The sequence below is a fragment of the Ictalurus punctatus genome, chromosome 18 (assembly GCF_001660625.3).
Source record: "Ictalurus punctatus breed USDA103 chromosome 18, Coco_2.0, whole genome shotgun sequence".
NCBI lineage: Eukaryota > Metazoa > Chordata > Actinopteri > Siluriformes > Ictaluridae > Ictalurus > Ictalurus punctatus.
In genome coordinates this window covers 1,273,623-1,298,454 of record NC_030433.2, presented here as the reverse complement: position 1 = coordinate 1,298,454, position 24,832 = coordinate 1,273,623, and the positions used below count along the sequence as shown (strand labels likewise).

The 24,832-nt window shown below is 41.2% G+C and overlaps 1 protein-coding gene across 5 annotated transcripts; it reads left to right on the top strand.

Annotated features, from left to right (window-relative positions):
- Positions 1-2,697: 2,697 nt before the first annotated feature.
- st8sia5 (ST8 alpha-N-acetyl-neuraminide alpha-2,8-sialyltransferase 5) lies at positions 2,698-21,442 on the top strand. 5 transcript variants are annotated; one of them, XM_017491850.3, is made up of 9 exons: positions 2,698-3,228; positions 9,320-9,430; positions 10,265-10,357; positions 12,042-12,134; positions 12,435-12,521; positions 12,637-12,781; positions 13,049-13,161; positions 15,714-15,806; positions 16,530-21,442. In XM_017491850.3, the coding sequence occupies exons 1-9, from the start codon at positions 3,050-3,052 to the stop codon at positions 16,996-16,998; spliced, it is 1,383 nt and encodes a 460-aa protein (XP_017347339.1). In that variant the 5' UTR covers positions 2,698-3,049; the 3' UTR covers positions 16,999-21,442. The 5 variants fall into 5 exon arrangements, with proteins under 5 accessions (XP_017347339.1, XP_017347340.1, XP_017347342.1 ...); XM_017491851.3 differs by lacking the exon at positions 10,265-10,357; XM_017491853.3 differs by lacking the exons at positions 9,320-9,430; positions 10,265-10,357.
- The last annotated feature ends 3,390 nt before the right edge of the window (positions 21,443-24,832 follow it).

Sequence of the window (24,832 nt, the reverse complement as noted above, 5' to 3'; positions counted from 1 at the left end):
AGGTGTGTTATATTTTGGTTGGAGATGACACCTGCAGGTAGATCTCAAGGAAACGGTTGGTGACCACTGCTGTACATAAAATGTGAGACCCTTTAACCCTGTCCATCGATAGAAAGGAACCCCACTGAACAATTGAAATGGGAGTATTCATAATTCAGTAATCATGGAGTATTGAAAAACTTCACTCGGAATCTTAGTTTGTGGAGAAATTTAGTGTGTGGCCTTCTGTGTGGCACTGTGATTATTGTCCTCTAGCACTTCAATATACAATCATCACCACAGGACACTTGATTTGCTATTTTTGGATGGTGAATTGTTCTCGGTGATACGGAGGTGTTCAAAAGTCCCAGCAACACTGCTGTGCTTTAATCAGTGCTACACCCACTTACATGCCACGTCAGTATGACTGCTGTTCTGAGATCCACCACCATTCAAATAATATCTGGTCGCAACAGATGGGCTTCGGTCAGAAATCGTATACTGCCAGAGCCTCCTCATTGCATTGGATCAGCACCTCCCCACGTGCTGGCTGCCAGGCAGCTCCACCATGGGAGGGAAGAACCCAATCAACAGTAGTTCTGCAGATTTGGGTGAGAACTAGCAGCTCACTCACCAGCACCTGACCTGTTGAGCGAAGTTGAGTATGAGCACATCACTCAAATGTACATAAACAGAAATCTTTCTCTAATTTTATCTCAATGTGGATTTCATCTCTAAAGCATGAAACAACCATCTGTTTCAACGTGGAACGATCAGGCCACCGAATTCTCACCGCCTGGCTGTAAAAGGAACGGGCAAAACACCAAAGAGATTCTACTCGACGCTGTAATCCTCCAGGAAGCGTCGTAGAGATCCAACACTCACCCAATCTACTACTGTACAAAGAAATGATCATCTCTACCACTTTACAGCTAAGAGAGGCCGAGATACTGGTGGTGTTATAATCTGGTGTAAATGATATCAAAACACAATCACATTTGTTTTAAAATTAAGGATGAACATTTGAACACTATGCGATGTGTACATTCCTTATTAAAACACTGATACTCCAGGAACGCTGAAAACATGCCTCAACGCTGAAATGCCTGTCAATAAGAATGGGGGAAAAAACTTGCCGTGTCTAGTTGTGGATAAATATCTATAATTACATTTTCACTAGTCGAAATGTTACTTCCGGACATCTACAGTATACTGTAATTTTGACTAGTTCGGACAACTATAATTTCACAATTATAACTGAGATACGTTTGAGGTATCTCTAATGTAATTAATTCATTATAAAGACCATTCGTGATGTTTTTGGTTATGTCTAAAGCTAGTTTTGAGGCGCAAGGTGGCCTAGTGGTAAGCATGTCCGCCTCACACCTCTAGGGTCGGGGGTTTGATTCTCACCGTGGGCCTGTGTGTGCGGAGTTTGTATATCCGGGTTTCCTCCGGGTACTCCGGTTTCTTCCTGCGATGGATTGGCACCCTGTCCAGGGTGTGTGTACAATACCTTGTGCCTGATGCTCGACTCCAGGTTCCCTGTGACCCTGAAAAGGATAAAGTGGTATAGACGATGGATGGAATTCTAGTTTTAGATATGTAAAATGATGTTTTGACTAGTCCTAATAATATTATAGATATCTAAAAGTATATCGGCTATTCAAAATGCACGTATACACTTACACGTAATCATAATTTTGTTAATCATTTGTTAAATATGGATTTTTTTTAAAATTTTGATTAGCATGTCATAATTTCTTGTAGTAATAAAAGCTTTACGTCATAAACAAAGTTATAGAGAATATAACTTAAGAAATATAATTCATATATATATATATATATATATATATATATATATATATATATATATATATATATAAAATAAAATTTTTGAAAATATAACTGCATTCAAACATTGAAATTGTATAGCCTGAAATGTATTTATTTCTGTACATAAACAAACACAAAATAATACAATGTCCACTGTTAAAAGCACGACACAAATAAAACAGAAGTGAATTGAACTTAAGACGACTAAAGTAATAATTACTAGTCAGAATATAGTTTTAGATCCATCCATTTGCAGGAGGCCTCCATAAATTCTTAATGAAAGTTATAGTATCTCATGCATATTAATGCATGTTAATAAATGACCCCATTTTTGGCACAAGCTCAAATAGCAGGTGATTGATGACACAAGTAGAATGTAGTCGTTTTCTTTAATGGAAGGTCTATTGTTTGAGGATCTTCATGGTATAATCTGACACAGAACACATCATCACACAGATTGTTATAGGAGAGTTTTTATTGAGAACTGAATGCTAATATTTATTTCAACAGAGGGAATTGAAAGTAAAGTCCTTCATTAAGCAGCTGACAGGATGAACCAGATGGGTTAAATGAGGTAGTGCATTGCAGTGGTCCTGCAGGTGGAGCATAAAACAGCTGGCAGAGATATACTGGGGTCTTAAAAAAAAAAAAAAGAAAAAGAAAAAAAAAGGGGTTGTTCCGTTAGTAACTGATTTAAGGACAAATCTAGCACGTGCATGTCGGCTAGCGTTTGAGACCGACACCAGCGTTAAAAGAGTGCATGACATCACACGCGCTACACGCAGTCACGAGTTCCACGCATGGACGCCGTGTCTCTGTAAAGACCTTCATTCGTCCCGACATTTTTGCCGCACACTGTTCTCATTCTCGAGACCCCGAGTGGACGCGCGTGCACCGCTCCCGAACACGGCAGACAGGTTCGTGGGCTCACGCCCTTCGTAATCTTCTCTACTCCTGAGTTTTCCCACCAGAGCTCCGGTGGGAGCGTCTATTCCAGTCACGCGCGTGCGCTGAACGCGGGGAAGAGGCAGGCGCGCGCACGATGTTGACGGCGTCTCGGCCGTCTTTCTGCACGGGCACAGCCCACTAGAAATTATCGATCTATTCCCCATCCCGACGTTTGGGATAAACCGGATCAAGTGGCCACAGAGGCAAAATAAAAAAACAAACAAAACAAAACCCCAGAAGTATTCCGTGCGAGGACCGGGTCCAGGACAATGCGCTCGAGAGCTGGATGAACGCGCCTCTTCGTTATTCCCCGTTATTACCACCGCGCGGAAGGATGGGATACTCGGACCCGACGGCCGGGCGAGATTTGCTGGGAAATAGATCCCTGTGTTTTATTTTCATCTGCGCTTTCGGCGTGGTCACGCTCCTGCAGCAAATCCTGTACGGCAAGAATTACATCCGGAGGTAATCATGAAAATAAATTGATGATGTTATGATGCCAGTGAGTATTACAATGCATGCGCAGTAACGTGTGATTAGATCTGCACCAAAGCCCAATAGGTCGTTCATGTCGGGCATGTTTTGCTCTGATCTCTCGGAAACACCAGCACGCAGCTGACCGTTATGTCCTAACGGTCGCAGTTTCCTTTATTGCTCATACAGTTTTATGGTTTGGCGGGAAATAAAACCTGATTTCGAGGCGTGAGCTCCATAACACCACCTCCCCAAATGCCATACACAGTCCCCACTGGCCGACTGTCTATGCCGCGCGACGCTTTGGGTCCTTCAATTTTTATTTCCCCTTAATTGGTTTTTGATTTCTTTCTCTCTTTTTTTTTATTTTTTATTTTCTCTCTCCCTTCAACCTTTTAATCATACATCTTTACATGAAACTGCATTGTGAAATCTTCATGACAGACATTGAAGAGCAATTACGTAGAAACAAATGATCTGTGATGTCAGTGTGCAAAAAACAAAACAAAACAAAACAAAACAAAACAAAAAAAAACCCCAGGCAGGAAAGGACTGTGGTGTAGCCTGAATTCTGCATCATTAGGAGAGCTTCCTGAAGCAGATAGTGAGGGTTGTTGTTTTTTTTCTTCTTCTTCTTTTTTAATTAGATCGCTCAATTTTGGAAGGTTTGTACAAGGATGGAATGGTTCTAAGCTTCCTGGTCCAAGAGAATTGTCGATCTCCTTGATTGAGACGGCACATCATCGCTAGTATGTCTTTGTGTGTCAGTGCAAAATGGCGGCTCTCAGACTGAAGGCCCCCCCTGTGCATTATGGTCTCTGCGAGCCTGCAGATGTCCATATGCTACATTTAAAGCCACTCCCACATTACTCTCTACTGCCTCATGCACACAGTGCATTCATGACATCAGGTGTACGGCGCCTCTGATAGCATGAATCCTGTCCGAAATCTCCTCTGTCTGCACTCATCCTGCGGAGAACGAGGAGTGTGTAGGTGTGTAAGACAAACACTGAGGTTCAACTTAATGTCACGCAAAAATTTATAGTCATTTTACGGAACTAGAGTGAGTCCACTGGGATTCATTAAAAAAAAAAAAAATGAAGTGGTATGAAATGCATAAAGTACCGCCCCCACCTAAAATCCATTTTGGTTACGTGAATCCTACCACAGACCTACACACTAGACCTCTTTAGTGCTCACACTGAGAAAAAAGGTTGTTTGGGTACACTGTAAAACAGTCAGGTGACTGTACCACTGTCTGTGTGTGTGTGTGTGTGTGTGTGTGTGTGTGTGTGTGTGTGTGAGACATTTCTCACTTCTGGGTTTGCAGATGTAATGGATGTGATTGTGTTGTTTTTGTCAGTATTTGCACTGCTGAAACACTTTAAATGCTTGATAATAAATGGAATTCACTAACCACCGTCCAACACAATGACCCTGCAGTTTATCAATTAAACAACCGCGTGTCAGGGGGACAGTGGCACATACTAATTATTTTCCCCCCAAAAAATCTGTTCGTATCACTGTTGCAACAGTGGGAATAATTGATGCAAATGGAGTTGCACCGTCAACATCCTAATCCGGTCATCAAGATCTTCACGCAGTGTTTTATTGATGAGTGAAATGCCTGCAAGCGCATCGCCTGGCCAGATTAGTCTTGATGTTTGTCTGTCAGTACTAACAAGTCATTCCTGGGTATCTGGAATAGTGTGTTCACTCCAGATCGACCCTTTCTGCCCACAGCTCTTACCATTAGCTCCTGACGTAGGGCTGTGTTTCCTGCCCAGTATAAATGATTAAGGCTGCTGTACCTTTCACCTCTCCATTAATTCACTCAGAAATGCATGCAGGGAAGGGAAAGAATAATAATTTAAAAAATCAGCTTGAGTGGCCAAGTTGTGCAAATATACCCTCAAACCAATGTTGGTACATTTCAACAACAACAAAAAAAATGTAGACATATAAACTAACGTTAAAAATACCGCAATTAAGTCCAGTGCAGTGTTAAACAATTAGCATTTTTCCAAAAAGGTGTTATCCTGGAGAGGGCTTAGACGCAAGCCTTAATCCATAGTTAATCAAGGCCTTAATTCCATTGGATTTCTAAAACACAGTTTAAATCCAGACTGTATAGTTCTGAATTACAATCGGAACAGATTTGTTCCCCGAGGGAGAAATTTAGGGCTGGAATGAGACCTGAAAATAAAGTCGTCATGCAGTTAGACGACTGCCTGTAAAGAATAATGGAGAGCCAGCAACCTTTTCAGTACAAAGCAGGCGATGAGCATCTAGATCAGGAGTATTCAACCAAAACTGGGTCCAGTTACATAATATTCCTTGCTGACAAAGGTCCATCTAAGAAACTAACATGAATGAATGCTGACAAGAAGAGTTACCTTTTAAAGCATTAATCACTATTAGTGATTAGTTCATGGCCATCGATAAGACAATTATAAAGTTTTGTTTCATAGTGCTGCTGCACCTTACCACTTTTGGCTAGTGCCTTCAAGTTTGACGTAGGGAGAATACTTCTTTGACCGAATGTCCTTCTGTTCAGCCTTCAGAAATTCTTTTATTGTGTCTGCTTCTGGAACACAGTCCAACAGTTGATGACCCCTGATCTAGAAAGTTCATATTAAGGACACGTACACTGGGTATATGAATATACGTCTTGTTTTAAAAATGCAGTTTTCCAAAGGTACCTATACTGTATCTTCTGAGCATGCAGAAATTACTTTTGGAAATCACAAGTCTGAATGTATTTGAAACCTGTAATTCCGGTGTGCATAAACTTTGGAAATGAATAGAATATTAGTCCTTGCAATTGCTGTATGAACGAATCTGGACGTTTGATGGAAATATGGCACCTTTACAGCCTGGTATACTTAGAGAACTGTATGTTGTAGGTAGCCTGGGAGCATCAGGTGACCAGATGTAATTTGATCTTATTTTGCAAATTGCATTGCAAGCTGTCTGCATGAGTGCACATACTTCTGCTTCACTGACTCCTTATTTATCTCCAGTTTTGTAAGGTGCTATGTGCAACATTATGTTATGAGCACTTGCAGACGAGGTAGTATAGGTTTTTGTCTTTGGGTCACAAATGAAAGTTTGTGCTCCAAAAAGCACTGCGATTGATTTATGGATTAAAAAGCTAACTCAAAAACTAACATCATCTAAATCTTAAAGGTTCACTAATGTCTGAGTATCTGTTTGGGTTGTGGTGTTTGTTGGTCTACATTGATTTAGGATTTGCCAAAAAAACAATAAACTTAAATTGAACTTGGCTCATCAGAGGTTCACTTTAAACTCAAATCTACTCCAAGAGTAACATTAATTTTTGGCTTGGGAGTCAGAGCATTTAAATCGAGATCATGCTAAATCTCAGACTACTTCTTTCCCTCAGATAGACTGAGAAAGTGATTTGGAGTCAGTCCAGTTTCAAAGAGCCTTTTAATCTATGATTAGACTCAATCTCTGTCTCGGAATCTGAGCCCAAACACATTTATATATTTGAACTAGAAACCCTAGCAGTCTACACTGGGGGGGGGGGGGGGGGGGGGGAGTAAGTATTGGACGCATCAACATTTTTTCCAGTAAATATATTTCCAATGAGGTTATTCACATGAAATTTTCACCAGACTTTGGTATTAACTCAAGAAATCCACACATATAAAGAAATCCAAACATTAAAGTCCATAAATAAAGTTATGTGTAATAAAGTGGAATGACACGGGAAAAAAAAGTACTGAACACGCTAACTGTAATTTATTTAAAACTTCGTGGAGAAGCCTTTGTTTGTAATGACGCTTCAAGACGTTTCCTGTATGAAGAGATTAACGGGCCGCGGTATTCAGGTGTGATTTTGGCCCGTTCTTCTAAACATATTGTCTTTAAATCTTGTTCAGTTGGATCTGAGTCAGGTGATGTCTGTATGTTTTGGATCGTTGTCCTGCTGGAAGCTCCACCCACGTCTCATCTTCATCATCCTGGTGGATGGCAGCAGATTCTTCTCAAGAATCTCCCGGTAAAGGCCTCCATTCATCGTTCCTTCAGTTATATGAAGTGTTCCAGTACCATGCGATGAAGAACAGCCCCACACCATGATGCTTCACCTCCACACTTCACTGTTGGTGTAGTGTTTTTAGGATGATGTGCAGTGACATTTCTTCTCCACACATGGTGTGTAGTATCTCAGCCAAAAAGTTCAGTTTTTCTCTCGTCTGACCAGACTACACTCTCCCAGTATTTCACAGGCTTGTCCAAATGAGTTGTAGCAAACTTTACACGAGCTTCGACATGCCTTTTCTTTAGTAATGGAGTCTTGCGTGTGAGCGTGAGCAGTGGAGAGCATTGCCTATTGTTTTCTCTGTGACGATGACACCTGCTGTCTCCAAGTGTTTCTGGAGCTCTTTCCGAGTGGTCCTTGGGCTACTCTTCTGACTATTCTTCTGACTCCCTGGTCAGAGATCTTGTGAGGAGCTCCTGTGCGTGGCCGGTTGATGACGGAGTGATGTTGTTCCACTTGTGGATAACGGCCCTAATGGTGCTTACTGGAGGATTCGGAAGTTTTGAAATACGTCTGTATCCGATTCCATCGATAAGTTTCACAACAATAAGGTTGTGAAGGTCTTGATAGAGCTCTTTGCTTTTACCCATCATGAGATGCTTCTTGTGTGACACTTTGGTAACGAAAAGCCTTTTTATAGACCATCAGTTTACTAACCCAGCTGATATTCGTTTGCACAGATAGGGGGTATAATTACTTGGAGAACTGCTTTTTCTTAGCGTGTTCAATACTTTTTTCCTATGTCACTTTATTACACATAACTTTATTTATGGACTTTAGTGTTGTGAATTCTTTATATTTTCAGATTTCTGGTGAAAATTTCATGTGAATAACCTCACTGGAAATATATTTGCTGAAAGAAATCTGTCTTCAGTCTTAGCCAGTGTGACTGCAGGTTTTCCCTTTCAGCTAAGTAGTCATCATACCTAATAGTAATTTGAAGACCAAAATCATCCGATAAACAGGCGGAATCGGGTATCTCTCTTATTTGTTTGGAATGAAAGCCTGAAGCCATATAGCCTTTTGGAGATAAGATTGAATACCCTACTACTACTACTGTGTTGTTTGCTTACTATGTAAAAAAAAAAAAAAAAAAAAAGACAAATTATTACTAAATCCAATGATCATATGGGTCACTCCTGAACCTGACCAACACTAGATACTAGTGAACTTACTAAGTGAAATGAACTGTTTGTTTTTTTTCACGTTTGGAGTGAAACACAGAAAAGTGTTCATCAATTGGTCCTTTCATTACTGAGTAAATAGAATGACCTTTTGAAGCAATTATTATTGAAACATTTGCGTTTGTAATAATCCCACCATAGTGTAGTGTCGAAAAAAAAACTCAGTATTGAGTGCATTTTCCTTTGCCTTAGAAATATCTTCCTCGGACACCATGGTTTGATTTCAGCCGGCCTACTTTCGCTCGCACATGCCCATCGCTAATTCATTCAGGGCAGTTTATTCTGAGGCAGTGATGTTCTGGGTTCCTTCCAGGGTGTCAGAGGTATTGGCTGAATGCTGTTAAACAGTGATATTTCAAGACTAATGTGTTCTTTGTGTGCCAGTTGTTTTATTGCCAATGTACTAATGATAAAAATACCCCTAAATTGTTTGAGATTATTCCAATGATGTTATTTCGGACCTTTTGGTTATTTGACCTAAAACCTTTTTTTTTTTTTTATGCTAAAGTTCTTGCACGTACATTTTTCTCAATGTGAGATAACTATTACAGTGGTTAACTGATGTTCATTGTCAATTAATTTAATAGTTCACCGATGACTCACTGGTATTGATGTTTGCTGAGATGTATTTTCCACAATTCACTCTCTTATGAGAGGTACCAGTGGAAAATCTTTAAAAAGCTGGTGTGATTGCCGGCGAACACACCGATCGGGTTCGTCGGGTCACTTGATGATCTCCTCACGTGTAACTGGATGTCATTTTAAATGTGTTTCACTCTTTTGAAATGCACCTTCAAACCTTAAATGCACTGCCTCGTTCTCTCACTAGCACGCAACAGTTTACCCGCCTCAAAGGAGACGAGGTGGGCAACTGGAGCGGCCTCGTTAGTTACCCTGATGATGGAGGGATGAAGCTACCTGCCAGAATTGGGAGGAAAAGGTACAATGCAGCACTAAACCACCCAACCCACTGAAAGAGAGAGAGAGAACGTGTGAAAGTGAACGAACACGAATGCTGCGCCATGCATGTTTTGGAACTTAATTAGCATTAACACTACTAAGGCAATTAACAGATTTTGCTAACGCCACAGCCAATCAGAAGCCAGGGACCAATTTTGTTCCATTTGTGTGAATTTGCTGAGGGATGGTCCAGGTAAAGGTGGAGGCAGGGTAAAAGAGACGAAAGAGAGGGAGAGGGAAGAGAAAGAGTGAAGTCAGAAGGGTGATAATAGATTTAATTGTCCTGATCTACTCACTATTTAGAAAAAGAGGTCATTCATTAATTTAGGTCATCTGTTCTGATTTTATTTTAAAATATATTTTTGAAGCTTAACTAAACAGCAATATTTGAAATAGATACTGTGTAGTTTTTATTTTTCACTCCCTCAGGCCAGTTGGGAGCATAATAAATAGGAATTTTTATTTTTAATTTTTTTCACGTTTTTCACTCTCAGGTCAGAATGAACCAAACAACAATCTCCATAAATTTTTTAATTTATTTTATTTATTTGTTGAAGAATTTTCTTCAAGCCCATCACTCTCAGGTAAGAATGAATGGGACATGATCTCTCCGATACAACTTTGCTTTCCCGTTAAAGATAATGAGCCGAGCAAATTCGTCAGCTTTTAAATTGGAAAAATCTCCAATATTTTCACTTGAATGTTGTTTAAAAGTCAAAAATTTAAACGGGCCATTCTGACCTGAAAAGAACACAAGGGTTAAATCCGCTTGCTAAATAATTACGCTAACCCCGACCTGTCTGCATGTTGACAGATGCGTCCGTCAGAATTTTCAGCACTCAGAGCGCTCCGTAGTTATCGTGCCCTGCCTAGCTGATATTAAGAAGAAAGAAAAAGAAAAGAGAAGGTAGGCCATTGATGATGATGGCGTCTCCGATCGGTTTCTCTCTTTCTTGACAAATTTCCTCCCCCTTCCCTCCTCCACCTCTTTGGGAATGATGTCTGTCCCCTGTCCATCTGGTCTCAGACGGTGTTCATCGCCCCTCCACTCCGTGGTCTGCTTGTGCATGCTGTCTGAACCCCCCTCTTGACCTGTGACGTCTGACTCCATCTCCTGCATCACCCCCACCCTGAAGCCGGGAGTTCTCACTCTGTTCCCCTTGGTGCTCTGACTTACTGTTTTTTCTGTCTCCCATAATCCCTTGCTGCTCATCTCTAAACCCGCACCAGCGTGTGGGTCACAAACACAACGCACCCTCGTGTTGAGTGTGTATGTGTGTGTTATTGTCACTTCTGCCTAAACTCAGTCTTTCCCACATTGCCATCTTGTCTTTGACTGGACTCGCGCTTTAAAATTTTTTAAATTTTTTTTAGTTCCTTTTTAATCTGTACTATGAGCAAACATCTGTCATGCATTCGCACAAAGGTTGTCGCTGTACACATCCAGAATGCTCCCGACTATCTAGCGTGCACCTCTCTAGGCTACAGCACAGTCAGATGTTCATAATGTCACTCTAGTCAGAGATGTATGGGACCGTCCTTTTGTATTTTTGTGTGTTTTTGAGTTTGTTTTTGCTACAGCATCGTCCTTTAGTTTGAGTCATTTCTCCTCTCATGCATTTCGTCCCCTCTTTTCAGCTCTACACTAATGTGTTCAATTTGACATTGCTCTTGTCTGTCATCTGAGATCGACCACCATGTTGGCTCAGGTTCACTGGCCATATCGCATCGCGAATGATAACAACGAGGTCCACGAGTAAGATAATAAATCCAATTGAACATCTATTAGAACATAAGCAGCCTTGGGGATCATTGCTTAACGTTAACAAACTGCTTTGGATGCTAACGGATATATCAGTTTCAATTTCTTACAGCTAATATCGTACAAATAGGTTGATCAATTTACTTGTACTAGTTTGATTCCGAGTTCTGCTAAGTGAATTTTAAGTGTACCGTTATTTAAAGCTAGTCGAATAAATCTCAGTAGCGTATAGCTAGCTGCCAGTTTGGCTCCGAAGAGACATAAAGATGGCTGCCATTTTGGCTGTGGACTAAAGCACTGTAAGTGGTGTATAGTATTTCTGTAGTCCATTTAAAGGTAATTACTTCTGAAACAGCCAGAGTATACGCTGGTTTATATACATGAGGTATAGAGGGAGAGAGAGAAAGCTTTGGGCCATGACAGTTGCCCAGTTTCCATGCAGTGCTGCTCTGTTTTTCTTCATTTTATTTTAAATCCTTTTATGTTTTATGTATGTTCTTGTATTTTTGTTTTATGATCAAGGTGGAGACACACACACGCACACGTACACGCACACATCTTGATGTCCCCGCAATGTTTTTTTTTTTTTTTTTTTTGCTCATCATTGATGTAATGGAACCCCTCTGAACTTTTGTCTCTCCTCAACAACCAACCAAAGAATGCAGTTATGTGTGAATGTGTGTGCCTTTGCGTTATGAACCCAGCAGACAGTAAGACCCCTGGCAACATCTGAGTCACACTCTCTTTGGGTGTATGTTTGTTTGTATGTGTGTCTGAGACCAGGATTTAGTGTAGTGTAGCTGCTGTAAGACTGTGTGTATCCTGGCAGGTATCTGGAGAGTTCTAACGGACCCCTCCTGTATAACACCACCACCTGCAGAGAACTGCGCCAAGAAATCACAGACATCAAAGTGCTGTCCATGTGAGTCACACACAACTCTGATTCCCAGATATCTGCAGCCTGGGCTCTCCTGAGGGAATCAGGTTTCTAGAATGTTTCGATTAGAATGAGAAAGTCAGCGAAGGACGTTTATTCATAGACTTGCTATTTCCGTGCCAGCGTGCTCGCTTATCTTTCGTGTCTTCTCTTCGTTCTCTTTTCCCAACATTAAAGATATAAAAATCCCTGATGTGTGCTGATGTATAGTGAACTGTTGTTGTGAGTTGAGTTGTTGGTGTGTGTGTGTGTGTGTGTGTGTGTGTGTGTGTGTGTGTGTGTTAGGGTGAAGACATCAGAGTTGTTTGAACGATGGAGAAATCTGCAGGCTTGTTCATGGGCGCAGAACAAAGAAGAGACCAGCAACTTCAAGTATGTACAGTGAACGCATAAGCACACTCTTTCATCCCTACACAAGGGTGTATTTGCGTGGTATGTTAGCGGTTTTACATGAGTCTAAACCCACCCTACGCTCTCTGTACAACAGGATGTCCCTGTCACGGTGCTGTAATGCTCCTTCCTTCTTGTTTACGACGCAGAGGAACACACCATCTGGCACAAAACTGCGTTACGAAGTTGACACCAGTGGCATCTTGCACATCAGCCCCGAGATATTTAAAATGTTTCCGGAGGTTGGTCTCTCTCTCTCTCTCTCTCTCTCTCTCTCTCTCTCTCTCTCTCTCTCTCTCTCTCACACACACACACAAATAGAGAGAGAGAGAGACAGACTCGAGGATCTAGCAGCTGTTGCCTAGCATCTCCTTCATCTACCAACAGCTACAATAACAACGGTCTTGCAACCGTTACCTAGCAACAGCACCACACTAGGATAATAAAATTACAGCGACGGTGCAGAAAAGTTGCATCTGGTTATTTTTTTTCCCTCTCTCGTCCTGCAGGACATGCCTTACTCTAAATCACAGTTTAAGAAGTGCGCCGTGATTGGAAATGGAGGAATCATTAAAAACAGCAAGTGTGGGAAAGAGATCGACTCCGCCGACTTTGTCTTCCGGTAAGACGTTTGTTTTCCCCCTCTGTATCAGCGTCTCTGTTTACACGGCCTCTTTTTATGGTACCTGCAGTCAGAATGCCTCGATGCAGTCGGTGTCGATGCAGTCGGTGCAGTGTTGTGCTCTAGCGCTCAGAGTGCCTTTCGTTATTAATTGTGTTAATTATTAAATCTCTCACAGAATGTATGGTGTGTATCGCTTTATCATCAGTCTCTGGTTTTATCAGGTTTTAACCCTGAACTATACATATTTGGAAACAGTATTTAAAAGACTTGGCACTCCATTACAGTGGGGGGTAAGAGCAAAAATAACATTACTCCCACTTTCCCTCTAAACCCAACGTCTATTTCCTTTACTCCTTTTGATATCTGGAGGAGTAATATTTTCTATCAGAATAATGCTTTTATTCGTTTTATTTTTAATTCTACCAACGTGAAAGGCAATCGCAAGGGGAATAACACAAGAAATCTAGACTTGGATTGGCCACAGTTACGATCGACGTGTATACGTGAACTTTTGTTGTTGTTGTCGTTTTTTATTCTGATTGAACTATCCGTTGGATTATTAGCAGATTATTAGGCTGCGTATAAACGTAGCCACATAAGCGATGAATTGTCCATGCTCTGTTATTTATAAAATTGCTGTCCAGGCCTAGTCGACCTTTTTATTTTAAGTACTGATTGAAAGAGTTCATTATTGGGGCACGGATGATGAGTTTCAGTAATATGAGACTGAAGTGGCTAGCGTTTCCATAGGAACAGGGACAGTGACACCTGTCATCAGTAAATAGGGACAGAAATTCAGTGGACCTCAGACAATGGACGTTTAGTGACCGTGATATTTGTGACTTGTAAGGAGAACAGAAGCGCAAGTGTTTTTCGAGTGACCGAGAAGGTCAGCGTTCAGACGGTCAGAATGAACAGCTCATCTTCAGATCCATACAGAGGGATATTTTGAAGAGTTGAATGGTGAAAGATTACAGACACGGGTCTATGTAGATATGGGGGGGGGAGTGATGATATCAGATGAGTCATCCTTCACCATGTTCTCCAGTGCATGTGTGGTGTACAGCAAATGAGCGGTACAGACCTGAGCGCTTGATCCGTACAGTGAGGACGTCTGATGGCTCTGTTATGTAGTGGGAGACATTTCTGCAGCTGTGGTTTCAGAAGTAGGAAGAGGCACTGCAAATCAGTCCAGAATTATTCTGACCTTTATCCTATGATGAAACATTTCTATCCTGATGGGAGCAGTCTCTTCTAGTCTGGGAAAAAACAAACCATTCAATGATTCAGTAAAAAAAAAAAAAAATTCTTTACACCCCCCCCCTCAGACTACTCTTTACAGCAGTGGTTCTCAAACTGGGGGCGCCAGATATGTGCCTTTTGAACATCCCGTTCCAGATTTATTCCCCTGTTTGATGTTATAATAACCTCCACACTTCCGGGAAGTCTCTCCACTAGGTTTTGGAATGTGACTGCGAAGATTTGTCCATTCAGCCACAGAAACATTACTGAGGTCAGGCACTGATGTGGGGCAAGGAGGCTCATTCAGATTTAAAAAAACATAAAAATAAAACACATAAACTCCAACATACTGCACAAAGGTAAATGTTATTTTCTTAATTATTATTATTTTTAAATATATATATATATATATATATATATATATATATATATATATATATATATATATATATATATATATATATATCTCACTGTAAATGCTGTAATGCTGAAATACAGACAGCAGGGGGCGGTACAGCACTCTCAGTATCACTACTTTTCACACAGAAGCAACCTTCTCTGTGCTCTTAAGTGTTTCTTACCAGACTTGGTGTATTGTGGTGTTGTTTCTTTATCAGCCTGAGAGTATCTCCTGATGGTTCTGAGCTTCTCTAGGAGTTAAAGGGTCTTTCATGATGGTTAACATTTCACTTGTCTCTCCTCATTGACCAAGGTCTTTGATTGTCACTAATATCAAAAGAAAAGGTCAGTATCTTTCAGCGTCAGTGTCTCCCTTATAAGTCACCGTGTATTTCTTTATAATCGTCCGAAATCACTACACGGTAGGCGAAAAGCAATACGCCAGAGGTATGGACATTCTCAGAGGTATGGTTTGTCCGAATTCTCAGTAGGCGAGAAATACCCGGATGGCCTCAGCCTGTTAACCACGCCCACATTACATCACTAATTCAGTTAACTTTCCTGATGTGCATTTTGCCCTTAGTGCAGTTGCTTAAATCTGACGGTTCCTTTAAGATTTCCGTGTTGATGATGACGTCGGTCCGATGCCATCACGGATGTAGTATGTCCGGGATTGTATTCATACTACACACGCATACTGATTAGTACGTACTGTTTCAACGGCCGTGCAGTGTCCGTCACAGTACGCGATTTCGGATGCAGCCAGTGTCTATCATCACTGTGTGTCAAAGTGTCTGCCTCAACCAATAAAATAAACCGCCCTTAATTCTGGCTAGAAACAAAACATTTCCCTTGGAGCTACCACTTATATCTCTCTTTTTTCTCTCTCGCTCTTTCTCTGATCTCAGATGTAACATTCCTCCTATTTCTGAGAAGTATGCAGCAGATGTGGGAACTAAGACTGATCTGGTGACCATCAACCCAAGCATCATCACAGAGCGGTGAGCAGGGGGTTGGGAGTCTCACAGGCGCTGGAAGAGCACCAAGAAAGTGTGTGTGTGGGGGTGTATATTTATATGGACCATATATTTGTCCATATTGGTCCATATATTTGGACCAAATATTTATTCAGTTCTACTGAAATTTTTATTCATATCCATGATTTTTTTTTTGAAAAAAAAAAAAAGGCATCTCAAATAGACTGAAATAGCAGCACTGTATTCTCAGTTTTTAATTCATTATTTATTTATTTCTTTGAAACACTGCAGTCTCAAATACAGTGGCTGCTTCCTGGAACGTTCACGTTCACATTTAACAAATCCATAACTAGCCGTTATCATAAAATCTCACACTTCATTGCTGAGCATGTGTTTATGTGACTTGAATCATAATCGCTGTTTAAAAAAAAAAAAAAAAAAAAAAAAAAATACCGAACAGATCATGCAATACTTGTGCACTCAGATTTTGATGATAATCGAATACCATTTGAATGTATTTGAAAATTATCAACATAAATAAGCATATTTCATAATACAAACTAGTGTATATCATCAGAGATATTACAAAATTACATTACAAAAGGTCAATTATGCGCAGATTATTTACACTGAATTTATGTAAAACTTGCAAAATCCCTAATTCCCGAATGCACGATTAAACCCTTTAACAGAGGAACAGAAACTATGTACACAAATGCACTTGTTCACGTATACTGCCTCTTACAGGTTCCAGAAACTGGAGAAGTGGCGGCGGCCGTTCTATGAAGTCCTGGCAAGCTACGAGAATGCATCTGTGGTGCTGCCTGCGTTTTATAACGCACGCAATACTGACGTGTCCTTTCGTGTCAAGTATGCGCTGGATGACTTCAGTGGCAGCGCTGCACGCGGTGTTTTCTTCTTCCACCCACAGTACCTCCTGGGTGCACAACGCTTCTGGGCGGCACAGGGTGTCCATGCCAAACGCTTAAGCAGTGGCCTCATGCTGGTCACAGCGGCACTCGAACTATGCCAAGAGGTGCACCTCTACGGCTTCTGGGCATTCCCCATGAACCCAGCAGGCATATTCGTTACGCACCACTACTACGACAATGTCAAACCACGCCCGGGGTTCCATGCCATGCCGCACGAGATCTTCAATTTCCTGCACATGCATGCACGTGGAATCCTACACGTGCATACGGGGATGTGCAGGTGATGGCATTCGCCACCGAAGCTGCCGTTCGGTCAGCAGTTTATTTTTCAAACGAGGCGCTTCCAGTTGAAAGCCAATGGTGTGAAACTCAAATTAAGCTTCTGAGTGTGTTTGCATGTGAAAGACAGTATGCTAATGTGGTTTCCACTGAGATGACTTCTGATCTGGTTTAGTGAATTCAAGCCAGGGGTCAGATTTAGTGTCTGAAACACAATATCGCTCTCTTTAAGGGCGACCATTTTGTTTCACGCTATGTTTTTAATATTGATAACATATCATCTTGTCTGTGCCGTCGCTACATGGTCCTTGTTTTGTGCAAGGTATTTTGTGCAGTTGTGTTTTTTTTTTTTTTTTTTTTGTTTTTTTTTTGTGAAACATCAAAATGGTGGTTTTCTGTGAACGGACCGTGAAACCTCAATAAGCCTACATATGACTCATGCACACCATAGATCTATTTATCACTTAAATATAAATGACTTATTATAATAATCATCTAAGTGCTATTCTTTTCATCAAATGTTGTTGCAGCTCTAAAGTCTGGTTGTAATAAAGTTTATGGTCTCAAACAAAGCAAACAGATTCGCATAAGGACGGGACAGAACATTACTTATCTAGACAAACCAAACAAACAAATACACAAAAAACCAGGCTGAAAAGCGCTGCATTCGAAGTGTCATTGAAAATAATGGGGTACGTCAACATAACATGGGAATATAAAGTGGGAATATAATCTCACTTTGCAGTTCTTGTTTTAAATAGTTTATGAGTATTTTTAAACATTTATTTAAAACTGTTGTGCAGAATTTATGAAGCCTTTACAGCGTTCATTTTTATGACCCGTCCTCAGTTACGGAGGATTTGTCATACGAAACTGTTTGGACTCTGTTTGTTATGAGACTGTTTGGACCACCGTAAGCCTCATAGTGAACCGAGGCTTTCGGAAACAGATATTTCTATCAGTATAATGATTTGTATACAAGGAACAAGTGTTTTGTCAGTATTCTTTTGAGCTTGCTCATACATGAGAACAGAGGGGACTCGTAGGAAAGACTTTTTTATATATATAATAAAGAGAAAGCAGACAACAGAAGACAAAGTGTGGTGTAACACACAAATGATGTATTGAAATATCATACTGGAGATATGGACGACACAGAGAAGACACAGACTTTACTATATAACTAAGGCTTATAAATGACGGTCATCAGCTTCTCTTTGTCGTTTAGGGAAAAATTTTAACTTTGGGAGCATTTGTGAATTTCTGTCTTTCTTTTTTTTGTTCTTGGTGCCTTTATGTGTCACGCCATATTCCCTCGTTGATGCCATCATTCTGAATGGCATTCTTTTGGTTCATCTTGTACATTTAAAAATCTTTAAAAATATTGAATTCACATCATTCAAAACGTCTGGGTTACGCATGTAACCCTGTTCCCTGAGAAGGTACCGGTATGTGAAGTCTGTGTAAAATCACGCCTATTTATAGGCTGGCCGTGCTCAGGGGATGTGGCGTGTTGCGTGAGTATAAAAGGTGCCTGTAAAGCATGTCATCAGCTTCTCTTTGTCTGACGCGAAGAAGCAATTTACAAGCATATGCCAGTATGACAAAGCTACGCAACATCTCGTTCCCTTCTCAGGGAACAGGGTTACATGCGTAACCCAGACATTCCCTTTCAAAGGGAACTCAACGTTGCGGGAACTTCACGCTGTGGGAACGAGTATACCCACTCCATCATACTGAGGGTATGGCCTGTCCAAAAAGGTCTGTGCCTGAGGGTCACTGCAAGATACTCGAACCTGGGGTAGAATTCATGTCCAAACTGTAATACCGAATGAATGTGTGTGGCATAGACCACCCCGACACAGCATACACATCCTGAAAGGGTACCCCTTTGGATAAAGCCTTTCAGGAGGTGACCACCTTAGTGGAATGAGCCCTTATGCCCAGGGGTGTAGCGAGGCCGCACGCCTCAAAAGCGATAGAGATTGCTGCCACTATCCAATTAGAGATGCACTGCTTTGATACAGCATCATCTCTACTCTCACTGCCAAAGCAGACTGCTCCAACTTACACCACTGGTCAGAGCGGTGGACTTAAGTACAAAGAGGAATGTCCAAGGGAGTGTCATCCAGCAGGGATATCATCTCTGAGAACCATATTCGAGCTGGCCAATAAGGTGCTACTAGCAGTAGACGTAGACGGTCTTGGCGAACTCTTGCTAAAACTTGTGGGAGCAGAGCAATCCGGGGACACTCATGTGTATGCCATGGTGTCCAGCCCTAAAGGTGTGGGAGGAGTGAAGGCAAACCACAGCGGGCAGTGTGTTGTCTCCTTGGAGGCGAACACATCCACTTCCGCTTGTCCGAACCTCCGCCATATGGACTCCACCACTTGTAGATGGAGCCTCCAATTCCCAGGCCCCAGCCCCTGCCTCGACAGGATGTCTGCCGCACATTGCACTCACTGAAAAAACTTTCCCTTCCCCCAGAGAAGAATTAGTTGTGTCTGCCTGAACAGAGGGCGTGAACGTTGATATATCATACCACCGCTGTATTGTCTGTCATAACTAACACATGGTGACCTCTCAACTGAGCAAGAAAGAATTTCAGTGCTAGGAATACGGCTCACATTTCTAGGTGATTTATATGCCACTCTAGACGAAGGACTGTCCAGAGACTGTGAGTTGGACGGCCGTCTAAGACCGTGCCCCAGCCCATGAGAGAGGTATCTGTCATTACTGTCTTGCGATAAGGAGATGCCCCTAGAGTGTGACCTGAGGCTAGAAACCGGGGACACCTCCAAGTTCTCAGAGCACTTGGGTATCGCCGCATGACACTGATTACTCTCAGGGGTTTCGTCCTCATTTTCTGACTGTTTTCCCACTGTTTTCAGTACATTGGATATGCTCTAATTTTATAAAAGTTATATTTGACAGCAGAATGATCAACAACAGTGACAAGGTTCCATCCACCCAGTCGGAAACATAAAAACACTTTATCTTGCTCAAAGTTGATAGGATTGATCCTAGGTGTGTTGGGGATAGACATGTCCTCATCGTAGTTGAATCCCATAAAACCCCTAGAAAAGTCGTCCTCCGAAATGGAGAAAGCATTAAGGTTCAACCTGAGCCCGAAGCTCCTTATGTGACCAAGAACAACATCTCGATGTTGAATTGCCAGCTCCCTGGACCTCACTAGAATTAACCAGTAGTCCAGGTAGTTTAGTACACAGATGCCCTGGAACTGCACTGGAGCCAGAGTGGCATCCATGCACTTTGTGACGGTGCGAGGGGATAAAGCTAGACCGAAGGGAAGAACCTAGTATTGATACACGTTGCCTTCAAATGCTAACCTCAGGAACTTCCTGTGACTGGGCAATATTTCTATAAGGAAATATGCGTCTTTTAGGTCTATCGTCACAAACCAATCCTTAAACTGAATCTGTGTAACGATAAGTTTGAGCGTCAACCTCTTGAACCTGTATGTCTGAAGAGTACGGTTCAGATGACGCAGATGTAAAATTGGCCGTATACTCTCGTCTTTTTTGCAGACCAGGAAATAACGGCTGTAAAAACCTCTCCCTCAGAGAAAGAAAATGGCATTAGCCGTGTTGCCGAACGGGCTGGAAGTTTCAACAGGAGCATCCAGAGACAAATCTGTGGTCCGGCGAAGCTCCGCCACCGCTTCGGGCCCAATTCCCTCCCCACTGTTGAGCTCATTCAATAGGTCTGCTTTGTAGGTCTTCAACACTGCCATTGTGGCTCCGCTGAAGACATGGTTTACAGGCATCGACACGTGAAATGCCACGTCACCTGCCCACAGCAGTCCTGTAAATAGACTTCAGATACCGGTCACGCACGAAGGCGCTTCCCACAACATGAAGCTCACGCAATGTTGCGTTCCCTTTGAAAGGGAACTGGCACCGTTTGACAAATGTTTAATTTAAGAGTCTCCGTGTGTGAGATGGGTTTACTTGTATATGGTCCATCTTATATTGATCTTTTCAGGAAGGTGTGAACCTTTTTGGAGAGCAACAGCAACATTCTGTGAGTTTCTGCTCACTCACTATTGGAAAATATGTACACCGTGTTGCGGAACAAACATAATTGATTCATTATGCTCACATAGAGGTGGTGTCAGGTTCCAACGCAATGGTGAATAATTGATCACATTCTGAGGTTGATCAGTGTTAATCTGACTGACATTGTTTGATTTCTCCATGGAAGTCCCTTTCCAGTGCCAGACAGAAACACAGTGTCTTACCAAAGCATGTTCTACATATTCTTAACGCCATACTGGAATCACAACTCGTTCACTTAAGAATTTGAGGAATCAAATAAAATGACAAAAGGGACATATGAAGAAAGCTTTCAAACATGGTTTTACTGTACTATGTGCAATAATCACTGTCTTTATCAAATGTGTAAATAAATTCATTTGGAATTACTGATTCTGTCCTCTGTCTCCATCGATCCATCTAACCAGCCGACCAACCAGTCTGACCAACCATCCCGCCCAACCTAGTGCTCAATAACCCTCTCTGATTTTGAGGCCAAATATACTGTAACGGTATACATGTAACGGCGTTACGCAATCTGGATACAAAAAACTGGTGACTGTTACAGTTACGTCAAAAACCAAAGAAATCAGATTACAGTAAAAAATGGGAAGACTATCAGGATGACAATTTTTTTTTTCATTTAAAACCGAAGAAATTAATCTTTTGACATTATATAGACAGATGCTTGATTATAGTTCTGGTTCTCTATTGCTAGTCATGGCTCACATGAGCAACCTCCTGAAAGAAATTAATACAAATTGTTCTCTCAAATGCATTTGTTAAGGTGACCATACGTCCTCTTTTTCCCGGACATGTCCTCTTTTTCAGACGTTAACAAAAGGCTTCCGGCCAAGATTTCTGAATTTGAGAAAATGTCCTGGATTCGGCTTTAGTTTCATTATGATGTGCTTATGGTCTTATAATGCGTCATGTGTATATAATAATGCGGCATTGCTTTAACCCCTCTCTGTAATTCCCACCTTCTCACACACCAATTGGTCAATTATAAAACGCTTGCAGCAACTATTGGCCAAATTCCTGTCTCTAAACCGTTAGCCTAAGGGCTGTTGGTAGAGCCTAAGCTGAAGGGCTGTTGTGTACGGCATCAAACAGTTGCTTGACGATTGCAGCAAATGACAGCTGTCTGGAGTCGAAACAACGCCCATGGCCATATAAGGTCATTTTTAATTTCATGTTATCACACTGCTTCGTACTACGTGGTCAATCAAATGTGTAAATGAGGGCAGAAGGTACACTTGTGGCATCTATTTTATTTATTTATTTATTTATTTATTTGAAACAAATCCAAACATCGAACATGTTTTAAGCGCTAAATAAAAGTATTTTAGATCAGTTGGAATGATTAAAAACACTGGCCAAAGTATAAAGAGGTGTTGTGACTAGTTCGTTTATTTTGATGATACTAAACGTGATACTTCAGGAGCATTTCACTAGAAGAGGAGGAACGTGCCCATTGAAAGAATGGAAGGTCGGATGTCAGTGTTTCATTTAGTCATCTGACCTCTGAATTGTCAACGTATCATGCTCCTTAAGAAAATATGAATTATTTAATACACTACGCAGATGAGTATAGCCTATCATGTAGCCTATACAGAGATGTTCAGGGGGCGGGGTAGATGAAACACCCACACACATACAGCTTGCTCCCCTCGATCCAGTACTGAAAATTCATTAAGTAAATCCCAAGTTTATAAAAATGACATTGTTATTATATTTCATTCCTTTTTAAAAAAAAAAAAATTTCACGCATGCTTATGCTCTTATTCTGAGTTTCAGTGCTGCGAGTTGTCACAAAGTGAGAGGCTGAGATGGAGGGAATTGCAGTGAAAGTGTTTTATTAGAGAGAGTTAGACAGACAAATCCCAAACGTGAGTCAGAATCAAAACCGGGAACAGGCGATCTACGGGCGATCTACGAACAACGGTAACAGGGATATACAAAAACACGATCGAAGAGATGGAACAGGGTCAATAAATAGATTATCGAGACCAAAACAAAAATGCTCAGCGAAGTCAGGCGGGTACACACCGAATAGTACTTCGCCTTTGACCGAAAAGAATAAACACTGACTTATCCTTGTTTAATTGGAGAAAGTCCAGTTAACACTTCACATCAGCCATACATTTATACAGAGACTCAGTAGAGGGTTGCTTCCCATGTTTAATACGAAAGTAAAGTTGAGTATCATCAGCATACAGATGGTAGTATATGCCACGCAAAGATCTTTTCACATGGAAGCATGCAAAGGGAAAACAAAACAGGTTCCAAGATGGAGCCCTGAGGAATCCCACACTTTAATGTTACACCCGATAAAGAACAGTTCTCTAAACAAACTGAACTGGTTCTACCCTTAAGATATGAGGAGACCCAATCCCAGGCTAATCCCTGAATACCAACCTGGTCTCTTAGGTGATCGATCAGAATGTCGTGATCGACCGTATCGAAAGCGGCACTGAGATCAAGCAGCAGAAGAGCAACAGGACGTCAGTAACTGTAATCAAACTGCATCGATTTAAAATGTAACGCGTTATCAGAACAAGTCATTAGAATACAGTAACGCGTTACAAACTTTACTCAACTCTGGTTGTCCCTAAACGTATGTGTTTCTATTGTTTACATATCTCAAATATGAAGCAGCTCAATATTAAATTACAGAGGATAAGCATGAAAAGATATAAGATGTTGTAATGATGTATAGAAAGAGGAAACATAAACAGAGAGTCAAACAGTAGTGGATATATACACATGAGTGTCATGTCCAGGTGAATATCTAATTGCTATTCTTCTTTATATATCTTCTCAGGTAGGTCGTCATTAGGAGTATGTTATGTGTTTGTTTGTATTTTCTTCTGTTTGTTTTAAACTTCAATGGAGGGACATTTATGGTAGCTGAACAGCTATCACTGGGTCCTTTGTATTCATGGTGAGGGGTCTCTGTTAAACAGTCTTATCATTGTAATGTAATCGTACTGATTAATTAATTTACATTAATTTAATTGCTTTGATAGGATTGGACGTATGTATTCTTAGCGATGTGTGTGTGTGTGTGTGTGTGTGTGTGTGTGTGTGTGTGTGTGTGTGCAGTAAAGCTATCCGTGCCTAATGAATAATGAAAGTTTTGAAGCCCATCCCCTCTCCTCCCCTTACACACACACTCTCTCTCTCTCTCTCTCTCACTCGCTCCTTGTGCCTCTCGATTTTCACTAGCTCACCCCCAAGTTGTAACACGTTTATGTAGAAATATCAGGTGCTTTTGGCTGCCATTATGAATAGGATGAGTAGCATAAACACAGAATGGACAGGCAAATTGATGCATCAAGTCAGGCACAAACTGATAATATTCCGAAAAACTATTTTCTGCCCTATAAAGCCAGGTTTAATATCTACTTTCATTAATTTCATATATACACTTAATGAAAATACAAACTTTTTACAAACTGTGTGTGTGAGATCTGGAGAGGAAACAACACTGTCCTCCTCGAAGACAAGACAGAATAAGGTCACAAATAATGTATGAATATAGATATGATAGAAGAGTGTCTTAAAGCTGTAGCAAATAATTTGATGGCTACAAGGTCATGTGACCCATTCCCCATCCAGTAATTATTCAGGAGCTCCACACTACACTGCAAGACCTGTAACAAGCTCCACACTGAGGCCCAGTTCCAGCTGCACCTTTGCACCTGGGGTCAGGCGGCGTCACCCAACACCACTGAAACAGACGAGGAAACACTCTTCATGCTGCTAGATGAATAAAAG

Coding starts and splice junctions, on each gene's coding strand:
- st8sia5 (XM_017491850.3), top strand. CDS start 3,050: ATGAACGCGCCTCTTCGTTATTCCCCGTTATTACCACCGCGCGGAAGG. Junction 3,229..9,319: donor GGCAAGAATTACATCCGGAG/GTAATCATGAAA, acceptor TTCTCTCACTAG/CACGCAACAGTTTACCCGCC. Junction 13,162..15,713: donor TCCGCCGACTTTGTCTTCCG/GTAAGACGTTTG, acceptor CTCTGATCTCAG/ATGTAACATTCCTCCTATTT.